General features: G+C 35.4%; 1 protein-coding gene across 1 annotated transcript in view; it reads left to right on the top strand.

Annotated features, from left to right (window-relative positions):
- Window positions 1-17,111, top strand: part of SUGCT (succinyl-CoA:glutarate-CoA transferase) — a 317,243-nt gene that overhangs the window by 62,744 nt on the left and 237,388 nt on the right. The window contains exon 9 of the mRNA XM_062498088.1: window positions 1,314-1,409. Coding sequence (XP_062354072.1) covers window positions 1,314-1,409 — 96 coding nt within the window. The remainder of the gene's footprint in view (window positions 1-1,313; window positions 1,410-17,111) is intronic.

Here is a 17,111-nt window from a genome sequence, read left to right as displayed (position 1 = left end):
TTATTTGCTCTATATTTTCTTAGGTTTTCTGCTGTACTAAATCACTGCATCCATGATTTGCAGTTAAATGTTTCTTTAAATATGACAGCAACACCTTCACAGTGTCTTTTCAGAATATATGGAGAAAGAAGAAGAAAAATTAATTCCTGGGAATTCTGGTGTAATTCACATATTGGAATATGAATGGTGGACTCTGAATTAATTACATGTTTTCCTGTAGACTAGACTGATTAGTAGGTACAAAATAGTATAAACACAAATAGTATAGTCATCAAAGCAAATTTCTTCCATCTAATGGGAGAAATATGGAGTAAATAATATCTTTTGAAAAAACCAAACTCACAAAGTCTACTGTTTAGGCAAGCACTTGAACTTACTGCTGCAGCTCAGCTAATTAACAAAACAAATGCATTGTGTCTGATGAATTAGTGATAACCTTCCATGGTAACTGTAATACTTTATTGTTTTGCTTGGCTTCATATATTGTCACACACTGTATTCCCTCAAAGAGTTAAGAATAAAGAATCTGCTATGTGTTACAACAGAACCACTGATTTTCATGTGTTTTTGCATCACAAATGTTTATTTCTTTTTCCTTTGATAGAATAATGCTTACAAAATACATATTAAAACCCTCACGTTCTGGTTCCTAAGTTAGCATGCTGTGTTTTCCCAAAAGTTGATGATTTTTCAATTCTGTCTGACTATAACTTGCTAAATCTCTCTTTATCTTCTAATGACATATGATTTATCAAGGCACATGACTTAGTTAATATTGCAGAACTTGAGGGGAGCTGAAGAATTCAGAAATTTTTTTTGTAGCTCGGACATGTAAAATGAGAAGCATAGGAGAAAACTAAAAGATAATCTTGTAACTGAGGAAAAAGTCTTTCTGATTTAAGCATGGGATTGAGGTTCAGGAAATGGTGAGTTCTATCCCACGAATCCATCATGCTTCCCACTAGACTTCGGACAAGACGCTGCTGCAGCTGACCATTCTGCAAAATATTTGGGGAAACACGCTCTTAACTCTCAGGGTAGTTTAGTGCTACATGTGTCCAACATCACTGGTGTTATAGGGAAAGTATTAATTTTTGAGTTTATTGAGTTGTGCTTAACCACTTTTGTGATATAGCTGTAGCTTGAGTTTTTCTCATAGTAAAAAAGTGTACAAAATATCTAATATCTAAAGGATACTTTTGTGACAAAAACATGTTAACTTATGTATCTAAAGCACATAGAAAGAAATCTCAGAGAAGTTGTCAATGAAGTTTCAGCTTTCTTGAATACTGTATTTTTTTTTCCATTTTCAGGTTGCATGCCTCACTCATGTAGCAGCTAATTACCTTAATTGCAAAATTGAAGCAAAACGCTGGGGTACTGCTCATGGGAGTATTGTTCCATATCAGGTAAGCAGAAAGCTTAGTTTTTTTTCCCTTGGAATTAATTATTTTGTTTACTATGAGACTGAGAACTGACTTTTCCCATGACCTGTAATGTGCCTGTGTTGAGGTACAAGGTTCTGTTGTTCATTGTCATTTCTGCATTTCACATATTTCTTCATCAGCAGTAGACTAGTAACAGAACACTGAAATAGATCAAAGGTGTTTGCTGAAACTGGATGACTTTAAAGCTAGCATGATGACTTGATTGGTTTTCACCTAACAGAGAAACCTTTTTTTAAGGGTTACCTGACTTTCATTACATACCAGATATAAACTGAGGTCTTTCAGTCTTTTCCCACTGAATGTTAGTGGTTTTATCTTGTGAATCTACAAGAGCAGTCTAAATGAGCAAGATAATCTGGCAGTGTTACATTTTTTTTATTTTTCTATTGTTTTTGCTACAAATCACTGCCTCAGTGAGACAACAGGTTGACAAAAGGAATTAACCAGAACTCAGATTTCCTCAGCAGAATTCATACTCTGCTACATCTAATGAAAGGTTGACATTCCTTAAAATAACATGACCTCCATCATATAAACAAACACAGGGAAAAAAAAATCTCACTGCAAGTTTTATCTTATTTTTGTCCAGTACAGTAAACTCTTCTAGTAAGCAAAAAATTTTGTTCTTTTCTAGCTGTTCATTTTGTGTTCTTAGATGGAGGTGCTTTATGGAAACTTGAGCGTATATTTAAAATTAAATAATTTTAAAAAACCTATTCTTTATTTTATATTTTTTTGGCATTTCTTATCAAATAGTCATGTTTACATCTAGCTAGGCAGAACCTACATTTCTTAATTTATGTCCAGAGTACTTTAAGTCTTGAGAGGGGCAGTTTCCAGCACTTGCCTGGGAGAACTGCACCTAAACACTACTGAGTTTCTTTACCCTCTCCTTTCTTTTTAGATAAACTGGGGGAAATTTAAGGTATTGTCACCCCAGTTGTGAAGATCATGGTGATAATAATGAAAAGATTTGCTGCTTGTGAACATAAAACCTGAAGCAAAAATATTTCCACAATTGTGCAGAACTCTTTCACTAGCTAGTCCCAGCCAGACCTCAGGTCAAAAATCAAAATGAGCTGGTTTTGTAAGGACTAAGTGTACTTCATCTAGGAGACCTTTTCCAATACTTGTACTGTGTAATCAACCGTCTTGTTATGAATTAGCAACAATAAATGGCAAATTATCTGAGACCAATAACGTGGTGTTGTGGGTCCTTCTGCAAGAATTAATTTAGTCTCCAGTGCTACTGGTGTAGCTGTAGAGATGTGTTTTCTAGAACCAGCTCTCATGAGCCAAGTGTAACCAAGTATTACACAAGTATTTACATTCTGCTGTGTTTCTGTGTTGCGACCTTTTGGTGCAAGCTTTTTGAACTTCAGTATGTTGCAAGTATAAAACAGATCTGAAGTATCTGAATTTTGTATAAGCAAACCCAAAAAACCTGACTAAACAAAACATTTTAGCTTCACCATATGACTTTATTTCTTTTTCCATAGACAGCTCTTTAGGTCTAGGAGATTGTTTTAGCTGTTTTTTGATTTCATCTTGATTAGTCATTATGAACATTTTTTTTTTAAATATCCTAATAAAAAGATGGTTTCTGTGTTTCTGTAGTAGGTATTAGAAATATTACCTCAATATTATAAATAATTTTAATGTGAATTTTCTTGTTCATAAACCAATAATTAGGGTGGATTTTTTATGGGTGGAGTTTTGTGTGTATGTGTTTATGGCTTAACATTGCATCAGCTAGCATGGTTGAAATTCTGATTGTAAGCATAAGAATATTTTGGGTTTTAGAGGTTTTTTTTTTCCTTTAGTAACCCAAGCTATACTTAGATTGCAAAGTGCTTCATAAACTTGACTTAACCCTCACTGTTGCTATTGTTCTTCTTTCATAGTTTCTCAAACAGCTCATTTGCAATTTAGTAATTTGTAATATAGAACAGATCTCTGAAACCTGACTCTCATTCCTTGTTCTACTTATTGAATATGCTGTCTTTTGCTTCCTAAGCTAATAACTGCCACAACACTAATTTTTACTTGTTTTTTTTGTTTCAAGATATTTTATGCAAGTGAACTACAATTTGTTCATATAATGAAAAACACATTTCAGAAAATTGAATTTCTATATATTTCAGAACAATTATATGGTAGTAAACTGTTGGTTCTTTTTTCACATGTCCTTTATTTTGTTTTCTTCTGCTGTATTTTGAGTGTGTATGCAGGTAATAAATTATGAAGTGATACAGAGCATGCAAAAAAGTCTCATGTTATGTTAAATCATGGAGGATTGGGCAAACATGAGGTCGTCTTACAGGACAAAGGCAAAATCAAAATAACTTACATCATCTTCCAGTGTGAGAGCTGTCTGATCAGACTCACACTAGAGCACTGACCAAAATAATAAAAAACCCTGTTAAAAGCATCCTCAAAATGTACATAAAAAGTACATTGTTTTGATTACAGTTGTTACAATAAGTGTTCTATATTCAATGCTATGGTAGCTTTTATTTCACTGAGCTTCACCTGAATAAATTTTCTCAAAATATCTTTGCAAATGTCTTTATTTTTTTTATCTATGAGGTCAAATTTACCTTTGACTGTATCTCTCTTATTTCACTGAATTTCCCTATTGCTTCTCGACTGAAACACTAGCAGCATAATTTGTCCCTGAATGTGTTATCTAGATTGACCTTTATTATTTTTCTTGGTATTTAAAAGCATAAAAATTAAGTATTAATGGGAAAATGGGCTTTGTCCTTTTTGAAACAATTAACATCTTTGAAAATCTATTTCTGGTCTAGTCTGAGATGTTAAGTTTGGTCTGCAAGGGCTTTCGTATTTTTAAGGTTTTTCTCACTTGGTGATGATGTGCTGACTTTGTGACATCATCTGAAATGTCTGAGTTTTCAGTTCTGTGTGCTCATTACCAGAAGCTAAAGGAAAGGATTTGAACATCTTTTAAGTATGTAATGTCTCTCAGGGCTCCTGTAAAACTACCTGTAAAGGTATACCACAGATTTTCAATGGAGGTGAAATTTGCAATGTGCCACAATGATGAAGCACTCTAGATTCTTATCAGCCAAAATTAGAAATAATTTTATGAGTCCTGAAACCTCCATGAGAAATTACCTACTTTGAGCATATCTGCTGTTTAATCAGAGCAATGTAGCTTGAATAAGTCACTCTTGTGACAGTTAATGTAATGGGATCCCAATTTGCTTGGTTTCAAGTGTTAAAACACAAACCTTGAGTTCTGGGCTGTATCTTAAATATAATTAGTACAATTTTTTAAAAACAATTTCTGCAATGAGACACCTTGTTTAGCAACAGCTGCTCCATGATTATCCAGAGGAAATCAGGGCTTAAAAGCATCCGGTTTACATAATTGTGCTGAAAATAAAGTTCTTACTGTTTTCACTTGGGGTGATAAGGTCTTCACTCATTCTAGTGGTTTCAGTAATGTCGCTCTCTTGCCTGTGCCGTACATGAGATCTGGACACTCACATTTTCATCTTTCAATTGGCCCACTTGGAATTCATTCTCCTGAGGAAGTCTGTCTGACTGGAATGCTTACAAGATGTTTCATGTAGCAGCTTGTCACCCTGCCATCAGACACCCTGGGCAACTGGGCAGTACTTTCAGAGACAAAATTCCAGTAAAAGGTATAGGGCTGATTCCTCTCAGGCCATAATGATGGAAGTCTATTTAGAAAACTGAGAAACCAATTTCTTGCAGATATCTAATGAATATATTATTTTTGTTCTGGATTAGGTCTTAAGACTCACAGGGTTTTCTCAAGTATAGTTCACTGTGTTTTCAGAATGTGCAAAGGGCACAGCCATTCTAAAATGAAGTTAAAAAAACATGAGACAATAAAGAAATTATTTTAACAAATTAATTTTTCTCTTGACTAACCTATGCATTATAATAACTCATCAGACCCAACACTAATGTTTTTTTGTGTTAGAGCATCACTTAGATTCTTCAAGTATCTGCCTTTGCTAGGTATAAAATTTCCTTCATGGGAGGAAGTTATCTCAGTGTCATAGTTGAAATGCGTTATAAAAATCAAAGTATAAGCTCAGAAGGAAATGACAGGCATGAGATATTAGGAAGGTGAGTACAGTCTTAGATAAAATATCTCTGCATTATTTTTATCATCTGCATCTCATACTTTTTGGTCCTAGAATTTCATACTGTCCAGGAGTCTTACAAAGAAAATCCCACACATGTGACTTGTGTCTCATCACAGAAACAGAGAAATTCAATTATAGATCTGATTAATCTGGCAGAGATACTTTTCACACAAAGGCACAATGTACACCAATTTTTCTAACTCAGCTCTAGAATCTCTCAGAACTTCAGGGTTTTTTTGTGATTTTTTTTGTTTTGTTTTGTTTTTGTTTTTTTTTTCAGTGAAGAGGATGGCAGAAGCATGTCAATCATTTAGAAATTTCAAACTGCTTATTCTATGCAAGAATGGTGATATGTACTCATTTTCTTGTCTGTCTTTATGCGGTTTTGTTGGATACTTCTGCAGTTAATGAGTCTTGGAATCAAAAGCAACAAAGAATAGAACTTTGATTACTTGCAAAGTTTCGTTTCGTGCATGAGACTCTCCTTAAATAAATTCATAATGAAAGAAAAACTTTCTGCTCTATATTAGCCCAGTCTATGAGAAGATGGATCTTACATAGAGGAAATATAGTAAAATACCAATCTTTTTTGGGGGAGAGGGAAGTTTTAAATTCAGCCAATGCAAGATGACCCTTCTTACTCTGTGAACATTATCTACATAATACTCATTTGATTATTTAGACTGCCTTGCAGCCCCATTTTCCTATATTTTTTTCTTCTAAGCAAAGAAGTATATATACCACTAAACATGAAAATTAAATGTATTCACAGACCAACTGAATAGAAACTTTGTGTTCTCAAGCAGCAAAGCATGTTCTATCTTACTACATGGATAATATTTCCAAAGAGCAGTTTGGCCATCCTCATGATCAATGTCTTTACTCATATGATGAATACCCAGTACTTTAGTGGTCTTAATCTATTTACCTATAGGTCTGTTAATTAACTATCTACTTCCTTTATGCCTTTATCCTACAAGGCACAAGAAAGAGTGAAACCAGAAAAGCTTGTGTCAAAATGGATTCTGTAAAACAAGAAAAAAAAAATAATTTGTTGGACTTTTCCCCTTTCTTTCTTTTTGAACAACTTTCTATTTGTAGATTTCCTTACTAGATTTTTTTTCAGAAGTTTCCTACTATGGTATAATGAGATTAATCACTGATTGCACAAATATTTTGGTCTTATCGTGACTGCAGAGGACTAGAGTTGGCATTGTACTTGGTAAGAAGTGTTGGAGTATGGATTTTTTTTTTCCTTGCCATTTTAGTAATTGAAAAAGTATAGTAATCATCTGTGACAATCTCTGTAACAAGCTGTTTATTTATGACTAATTAATTCTAGTTATCCAAACCTGACAACAGTATACTGATAATTTTGTGGGGATTGTCCATCAGTGGGTTGTCAAGCCTCTCCTCCTGGCAGAGCAGCTGTCTGGAAAACAGTTCAGTAGATTTGCTTTGGGCAGTTTTAGATATGCTTTCGGTGTATGATATGAGATGTAGTTATAAATTCATTAATATATATCCTTTCTTGTCAGAGTTGTCACTTTAAAGAAGCTGATCTTGTATGCACACAGACAGCTTCTACCTGTACACAGGGAATTTTCAGATTGAAATAAAATGCATTTTTAATTGAAAACCCAACACTGGTTTTTTTTCCTGAAGAAAATCCTCCTGCACCTTTTCATTTCAAGCAATGCCTACAAGATATTTTTAAATGTCTCTTATACTTTGAATTTTCAAAACAGGTATGGATAATCACAGTTATTGCTAAGGAAAGATAGTTGAAAAGTGAGAACTCATTTTTATCTCCTCCTGGGAAATGTCACACACTATTCTTGTATATGTACTTGAATATATGTTTGTACTGACATATTTGTTTACACTCATTTAAGCTGAATGTACATTAATTGACATCTGTCACTTGTCTGTGGATACATGAGAAAAACTCCAATTAAACTAGGATAGGAATACAGGTGTACTCATATTTGGTGTCATTTGGTGGACATTTATCTTCTATGTGTACTGTTGTTTCCTCCGCAGTTGCTCATTTCTGTGGTGAGGGATCTTGGTATTATTTATAGCAAACCTGTTACAAGGCTACTAAATATTACAGATTTGTATATTTGTGTCAAATTTAGTTCTTATGAGGAGCAGTTTGACAGAGCCCTGATAAGTAGAGGTCTCTTCACATTGTAGCAGGTTGGAAAGTGATGAAAGTAGGATCTGTGGGATTGTAGAGGAGATATCGACTGCAGCTGGACCACTACTTTTTTTAAAAATCTTTTTATTGGATCCAAGACAGAAGAATGAGCTTTGCTTTTCCTTTTCTTAATGTGTTTCATAGTCATTGTACTACTATACAGTATAGCCACTCATAAGCTGAAACAAGTTTAAACAGCCTGAAAAAGACCTCAGAAATCCGTGTATCAGTATTGCTTAATGACTTCTGACATAATTATTCTGCATATATATGTACATAAATAGGTGCTTGTTTTTGCTGTGTGAATCTTGTGTCAGTTTTGATTGGAAAAAGTTAATTGTTATGGAAAGGTATATCCACTAGATGTCAGTCACGTAATCTAGTTTTTGTTGCAGCATTTATTTCCGAAGAGCCGTGTAGGACGGTGGATACAAATTACCAGGATTGTTAGCTGTTTTTGTATATGCCGTGCTTTTGACTTTATATATGTGTGGCATATTGCAAAATGATATTATGATTGCCTCTGTGACAGGTTCGATGCACCACTTAGTCTAGAACTCCTTTCTTTTCCTATTTTTGCTTACAATAGAATTCATTGTTACATTGGTACCTGTGTTATATAAGAGCACCCAGGTGAGCTGCACACAGTTGGTAACTCTCTGCAAGGAGAGGCATGAGTACAGATGTCAGGGCATTTTGCCCCAAAGGGAAAAAAAAATATAAAATCATGTGATCAATATAATTCCACCCCAAATGTGATCTTTTATAAGCTCTGTATAACTAAAAAAGCAGTTCTTTAGAAAAGTGCATATCTAGTTAGGAAAGGAAACTCAAATTTCAGAAACTTACGCAAGTGAACGTATATAGTTACAAATCTTTGCCACATAACTATGCTTGAATATCTGAGGGACTTAAATTAGAATCACTTTAATCTAGTTTAAATAAAATTCCCTGTATGTGGACAGGTCAGAAGTGTACTTGAGTATTCAGTTGGGTGGGCTGATAGGATCTGTACTTACTGATATTAGCAAAGAGTTCTTTCACCCCCTGCCTCTCTCCACCCATCTTTGCAGTACATGTGCTAGTAACTTCTAGACAGTTTCTGGGAAGCCATATCCATACTCTCATTGAATAACAACTGCTGCAACATTGGCCTGTGCTCTTTCCCACTTTCATCTTGGAGCAGCTACAGTGAAACTGGAAGCTGGAGATCACAGCTTCCTCCAACCTCCCTTTCCTCTTCCATATGGAATAAAGAATTTCTCTGCCCTGTGTAGTCAGCCAGAGGGCAAGATGGGGAAGTGATAATCCCCTTGGAATGAGCACTTGCATGAAAAATGATAAATGCTGCATTGCATGGGGATTAACACTTGCTTATGAACTTGATTTTAATGGAGTGATGCTTTTCTTTCAGTGATGTGAAGGTTCATTGTACACATAGACCTGATTAAGAACCTTTACCACTGTTCAGCCAAAAGGGAGCCATCTGCCACCACAAACATAAAGCTGTTCAAAGCTGTTTCAGTCTTTTGCATATTGTCCTCAAGAATGTAAACCACTTACTTTCACATAGCATTTACTTCCCTGAAGTAAAGCTTGTTGTCCACATCTCATCACAAAATTCTTCTCTCTCCCAGCATGAGAATTGCATTTCTGCTCACATTTGATGCATATGTTTGAAGTCGGTACTTTATCTCCATGAAACTCTGAAACAGGACTCTCCAAAGCTAGTTTAATGAATGGAGTTGGTATATAAACTACATCTATTTTAGTTTCTTTGATGGGAGAGTTTGCATTATGTGGTGTGGGTGTTCACAGAGTGGGTCAATCTGTGAGTGGAGTTTGTAAAGCTCATTCGGTATCTCTAGATATATTTGATATTAAACCCTGCTTCAGAAAGATTAGGTGCACAATCTGATTGCTACTTTGCAGGATGACTCCTCTTTTCACAGTGTGATGACGTGTCATCAAACCTGGTCATTAAGTTAATTTCCAAGCACTGATGTCTGCAAATAAATTTGGTATGGGCTGTGTTGGTTTTCTTGAAAATTATTGCCTTACTGCTGCAATAAGGTTAGCTCCACTGGAATCACAGCTGTGGTACCTCAGCACACTATCACTCCTGGGAGTTTAATGGGAAGGGTAGTGAGAGGGCTTCTGTTCTATTTTCAAAAATGTCTTATGAGCTTAAAAAGTATCAGTCCTGTTGCTTTTCTAAAGTATTGAAGATTTAAATGTTAAATCTGCTTAGGAACATAAGCTTAAACTATGTAGCACTGTTTAATGTTGTTTCACATGCCCTTTGTTACATTCAGATATAATGTTGCATGATACTAAGGTATTTTTACTAATGCTTTTACTAATAAAATTTGATGGCAAAAAAACCTTAAAAATTGTAATCTAAGGCTTTATCTACTATTAAACCACTATTATTACCAAAATAGTTTTGATTTTATTACTTTTTAATAATCAGTAATACTTTTCTATTGAGAGGGATAAGGGTAAAGGTGAGAGAAAAATTTTTTTAAAGTGGTACTCTATTTCGACAAAATCAGACTTCCTGACCATCACCTAAAACACGGAGTACTCACTGTTTGGAATTTACTCTTCTAATACGAATTAAGCTAGAGAAATTGATCTTACATCTGTATCCTCAAGGGAACCTCAACCAGTTTTATCCAGTCTACACCTTCACCTTTGTTCATTTATATCTAAGATAGTTTTGACAGATGTTTTGTCCAATTTCTATTCACCAGAAGATTTGTAATACTTGCTACAGTCTTATTTAGAAAGTTTTCCATGCCCACAAAGAGGAGTAAAAGAAAGAATTCTACTTTCAATAAGGAAGATAGAACCTGGATGTAGGGATAGATTTTGGTGATGTGTTATGGCAGTTGATCAGCATGTTGCGTCTAGCAAGTTTTTACATATGTAAACATATGTACATCTACAGTATTCTTATTCCTGGATTATATGAAGTCAATTCATTCAAGTTTCCCCCAAGGTTATATTTTTTAAACCTCTTGTATATTTTTGATTTTTATTTCTGTATGATTTCCAGTTTGATCACCTCTTCAAGTGGTGTGTTCAGATCCACCAAGTGTCTTAAGTGGATTCTACATGTTTCTGAGTAACACAAGAACTTTCACATGTGTTTAAGGCACCTAAGAATAAGTTGTTTCACCTTTTTAACAGCAACACATTGCAGTGTCTCCTTCATCTAAGGTGTTCTCTTGCCAGGGCAGGAGAACAACATACAGTTCTACCCCTGAACTTTGCTGATTGCTTACCAGCTGCAGCTTCCTTTTGGTTTACTGATAAAAGGTTCTTGGGATTCCATTGTCTGTATTCCATGTTTTTTGTTTTGTTTCACTCGGGATCATTTTGCACAACAGTTGTTAGTTATCAATTACACTGATGACTCCAAATGTAGTGAAGCCCGCAGAAGTGAGGTTACTCTGCTGGAGTGACCTCTGAGGCTACAAAAGCCAAAGAAATTACTTGACTGTGATCTTGGTTTATGTCAGCTGCACCAAAGTTGAAGGCACTCAGATTTTGAATGAGGATGTCCCTGTTTCATCTGGTGAATTTTTTAATTTTTGGCATGCTAATTTTACATCATTAGCCATCTGTCTCTTCCTGGGTGTTTCCAGGTAGATGAAGCTAGAGATTTCAAAAAGTTGTAACATTATGGAAGACCCAACTTGTGTTTCATATTTTGTATTTTATATTTTCTATATTTTACATTTTAGAAAGCTACAAGGGTAAAGAGCAGAAGTTAAATTATCTTAGTGGAAAGTCTGTTTTTTTTTTAGATAAATATAAAAAGGAGACGAAAGGTTATCTTTTTATTTGCTGTCAGTTAATATTACCTGTGCTTCATGTGGAATGGCCATAATAATAAACAAATAGGAAGTCGATGTGACTTTCTTCAAGCAGAAAAACATTAGCTAGATCTACATAACAGTTAAATCCTAACATAAAGACAAGGAATATAAAATACAACAAATACCAATGTTAGTCTGTATGGTCATGTCTCTTCTAATCAGAGACAAGTTTTAACCTTGTCAAATTTATCTTTGGCATATGTGGTTATGGTAGTATCTAGAGAGTTTTGACCATGAATAATAGTTGTAACAATGCAACAAAGGCTTTTGTAGTATACACAAGTTATTAACTTAGCTCACTGGGGTAGAGACTGCATTCTAATTGGGCTCGAGGCTTAGAACAATGGACCCTGAGACTTATTTTAGTGCTTCCACAAAACCAAGAATAATTCTTTCCTCTTCTGTGTACAAGTGTACAGTATTTTATTCGAGGATTTTAAATATAGGACTGAATGTCTTGGAGTAATTCCATGACTTCCCTTTTTTCCCGCTGATGTTACTCATTTTTACATACTCAGTTGATATTCACCATTTTGTCAAAGTTGGGAGATAAATGGGAAGTATAAATGGCCATCACATGAGTGCTGAAATTAGGAAATAATCTAAGATTTGTTTAATACCTGCAGTGTTTACTGATTTATTTAATCCATGAATGACGAGGAAGGCCATAGGCAGCAATAGTATGTATATTTGTATTAAGAGTCTTATCAAGTAGCTCATCTAAGAGAATGTTATTAGTGAAACCTCTTAGCAGTCCTGCATAATTAGGCTGTCTTTTCACTGTTACCTTTTCAAACCCCTTGGAGATTCTTAAGTAATTTATTTCCTGCCATTTAACAGTTTTGAGTAATAATGATGATGAGAAAACAGTTAAATAGTTTCTTTTTTCAAGTACCAGGTGCTGAAAGCAACTGAGAATGTCAGTGGTTTTTATAGTGGTTTCCTGTACATCTTGTGCAAGCTTCTTCAAATTGGAATTGTGTAGGACTTTGTCAGATTAAAAAAAAAAAAAAAAAAAGATAAATTATTTGTAAGTCAAGACATTGGACTGAAGCTAAGAAATGTAGTTTTATGTTTGCTTGCAAAATAGCTATGTTAATTCTGGTTTAGGTGTTGCAGCTTTGTTTAATATGACACTGATTTTTTGGATAGTGTTCCTGATCCATTTTTAATAGAAAGTAGAGCAGTTTCTTGAAATGACCAATTCCAGATATCAGCAAGTGACAGAGTGCTAGTTATTTCCAGAATTTGTGCTGCTGTGTCTTTATCACATTTTGATCTATGTTTTGAGATTTGATTACTATTTTTGGGATTTGAATAGGGCACTTTTACATGCCCCTGCTTCATCTATTAAAGACCTGACCCATTCTTTCTATTTTTCTCCTGTTTGGTCTCTGTTTAAACAGTAGGCTGTTCATAAGATGTTGAGGAGATTATTAATGTCTTGCAGGCTGCAACTGCATGGCATTGAACAGTGCAGTGTACAGGAGCTAGTTTCAATGCTGCAAGCAGGGAACAATCATAAACAGTCTTGGATGGAGCTATCTCTTCTCTGAGTAAGATCATCTTTAACAATATCGCTTTACAAAGATATTTGCCTGACTTATTCTGAGACTCCACAACCCCTCAGGCAGTTCATTCTGGTGTTTCCCTATTTGATATCTCAGTGGCACACAAGGCAATACGCTAGGAATATTCAGACCAGACATTAAGAAAAGCTTTCTAATGGAGAAGACACATTCCTTCCTCTTTTCAGTAGTCTTTTATGATCTTGTAGGCTCTTATATGATCTTATATGTCTCAGACTTCTCTAGGCTAAGTGTTCCCAGCTTGCTTTGTCTTACTCCTTAGACCACACATTCTAGAATTTACTGTTACTTACTGTTTTGTGGCATCCAGAATCAAATGCAGTCCAGTACTCCAATTCCAGTTTCATCATCTTGAATTGCAACAGAAAAGATTTTTTGTGAATCTTGTGGGTTCTGCTGATGATCTAAAATGCCACTTTAATATTACCTTGCTGTTGCAAAGGAGCTTTTGTTTAATTCATATTCAGTTTATGAAATGTGTAAATTCTGGATCCTTTTCTCTTGCATGTGAATTACTCATGCGTAATTGTAGAATCTCCCAGATAATTTGTTTGTTGAATTTTGCCTTCTGCTTCCAGGTTTCCCCCCAGTTAGCTGCAAACATTTTCAGTTCTATCGAGTCTGTTCTGTACTTGCAGTTCCTTCTAGTTTTGTGGATCTTCAAGTTTGATGTATGTCCTTTCCTCTCTCAATATCTATGTTTTTAATGAGAATATTGAAATGATACATGGATAGTTGATAGTATTTTTCCACACTGAAAATAGTTCATCTCTTTGAGTGATATCCAACCAGTTGATAATTTGTTTTCTCATGTGGTCTTACTTAAATTTTACTGCCCTTCCATGTAGTCTGGTGTGCAGAGACAGACAGTTAAGTCAATGTATTGGAACTTTGGAAGACAGTATTGGCTGTCATCCTTCCTCTGGTTTTGTGGCAAATGTGTATCTGTCCTTCTGGGAGGGAAGTGCTGACATATAATTTGCTTGATATTTCTTTTTTTTTTTTTTAATTCAATCTCTGTGTTTGCACATTTCTAATCTCTAGTATCTCACTTCTGTCCCCAAGATGACAGTGTGTAGTTTCCTCAGACTCTACTGCTGCAAGGATTCTAGAAAAAAATCTTAGCAATTGCTTTAGCAGAGCACTTGAAAACATTGTGTTTTCAGAAATATGCTCTCAACACAGCATTTTCATAACCTAGCTCAAATTTCATTGTATGTTGCCACATTGGTGTGCTACTGTACCCTTGCTAATGAATTCACTGAGTATACGTTTTTGTAGTGCAGAATAGAGTCAGTAGGTATCCTTTTAACGCAAATACCAAGCAAGTAAAATAGTAACGCACTGCACACTGTAAATAGTAGGCAGATGGGTTGCTCCTGGAGATTGAAAAAGTTCATAGGAATCACGAGGGTCATGAGTTAGTTTCACATGGCATTGATTACTGTGATGAGCGTCTTACACACCCAAACTTAGTCACCAAAATTGATTACTGTGCCCAGCATCATAGACATGCAGACTTGCTCACCCAAACACAATTGAATCCTTTTGAAGGGCAACTTTAGTATGGCTTCAAGGATATGGAAAACCTGTTGATTAATTTCTGTGGTATCATTTAAGAATTTCACCTGGAAACAGAAATTAAAACAATATCCTCTCAATGAATATACTAATACCCACTGTATTATGAGTTCCAAAAATTGCTTTGGTGGAAAAAGAAGGAAGACAGCTGACTCTTTCACATAATTACCCAAGCTGACTTGGCAGTATGCCAGACTTCATCTTTCCTCCATTTTAATAAAGGCTTACTCAGTTATTTGGGTTTTGCATCTTTGGTATCAGTTCCTTGAGGGAATCAAGACCCTGTTCTTGATTTAGTGAGACTTTACTGTCTGGATGTAAATGGTATTTTTTTGGTAATGTATATCAGACTCACTATACTCATTAGTAATGTATCAACTCATCAGGACTTGGAAGGAAAGGCAGCTTTTCCCTGAATCTCCAAAAATACTGAAAACGAAAAATGGTAGGTTTTTTTTTAGAGCATCTCATGGCTTTTAAGCCAGCTTTATGATTTTTTGGGAGATCTGAGTGATTCTGTATGCGGCTTGGCATAATATAATCATTCACTCTACCATCTGCTGTAATTCCATCAAGACATGGTCCCCTTGACATCCCTACCCCAAATCCATTTCTGATAACATTGCTTCCAAGCTCTGCACCCATGTCTTCCAGGGAATAAGCAGACCTTTAACGTCTGAAAGGCTGCTAAGAGACAAACCTAGTATCCACTAAATTCAAAATGCTGTTCAAATCCATTGTAGTTGTTCTGATGTCACACTCCAAGAATGCCTTAAAACACATAAGTAAAAGGGTTGTAATGAGAATTAGAAACGCTGCAGACTGAATGTCTCTGGAACCATTGTGGAAGTGGCTGCAGTAGAACTGGCAGCAGTTGGTGGTTGAGTAATGGCGTGATGGCAGTTCCAGCTCAGGCAGGGAAGACGCTGTGTTTGCCACATGTGAATTAATATAGTGCTGCTTTTTTACTGTTGAGGGATTAGCACAGCATTTTAAAAAAATATTTGAAGTATAACAGAATAGGGGAATAGCTGAACCCATATTGCAGACAGCTGCTTTTTTGAGATGATGAGCTAAGTATCTGCTATTGCTGGGAAGCATCAAATAAGAAATTAAAACACTGCCAAAATGCATATGATAGGACTTTTAAAATACCAAGTAAGATCTATGCCCTTCAAGCAAGTAACCAGGAAAAGGATGAGAGATAAAAATATCTGCACGCCAGTTGGACTACGCTTTCCCGCTTAACAGTAATTTGTACCATAACCATTATTTTCAAAGTATTTCTGAGTCCATACTTAATGAATATCAGCCAGTGATAGAAAATAAAATTGTGAAAATTTATTAGAGAAAAAGGGATGCTGGAAGTGATAATTTGAGTTATAAAAGTTCAGAATTTACTTTTCGTCATTCTAATTCTTTGTTTTCTTCTAATATGAGTACTAAAACTATGAATAAACTCAGACAAGTTTGATATTTCTTCTGTAATTTTGTAACATCCATTAGCTCAGTATTTGATATTCACTTACAGAACATATCTTGCTGCAAATGCAGGTTAAGTATTAAAAACTAGTGAAATTATTGAAGCCTCTTCTCAGTATATAGAAATTTTTTAAGAAATTAAATTCTTGGTTGTTAATGCAGCTACATACAACTGGGATTTAATCAATTGTTATCATACTGCATTGAGCTGTATCACATTAAATCAGGTGTTAGTATTAAGGGAAACATTCTGAGGCCAGTATTGCCCTTTCAGATTAATCTGTCAATAAAATTAAGAATACCAAATTGCTAGAATAAGAAGGAGTATATGGACTGCAACATCTTGCTCAGGTCTTTTGGAAACCAAGTGTGTGGAGAAGCAACCATAAAAATTTGCCAAGCTAGGATGTAACTCAATCACATTGAGGGTACAGGGATTAGAAAAGGAAACTGGAACATTGTGAGGCTATAATCTATTGTTTGACATCCAGTGCAGGCTCCTGTGTAATTTACTTGCCTCTTTTGGTCACCTGACTGGAGACATTAAGTGGGCCACAGGGCAAGCCAGGAAATTCAGCTTTTGGCTTTCCAAGTCTGCAGCTCAGTGCTTTCCCCTTTCCCCTTCCCCCCCCCCCCCTCTCTTTCTTTCTTCACAGCTGGTCAGCACATGCACAGTAATTGCTTAGGGCAGGTGAGGCAGGTTTGGAAAGATACATATGGAGCACATGCAAATCTGCACTAAATTTTTGGAATGCAGCAACAGGGTGAAGTTAATG

The sequence above is a fragment of the Cinclus cinclus genome, chromosome 1, assembly GCF_963662255.1.
Source record: "Cinclus cinclus chromosome 1, bCinCin1.1, whole genome shotgun sequence".
Taxonomy (NCBI): Eukaryota; Metazoa; Chordata; class Aves; order Passeriformes; family Cinclidae; genus Cinclus; species Cinclus cinclus.
This window is presented reverse-complemented; position numbering and strand designations above follow the sequence as displayed.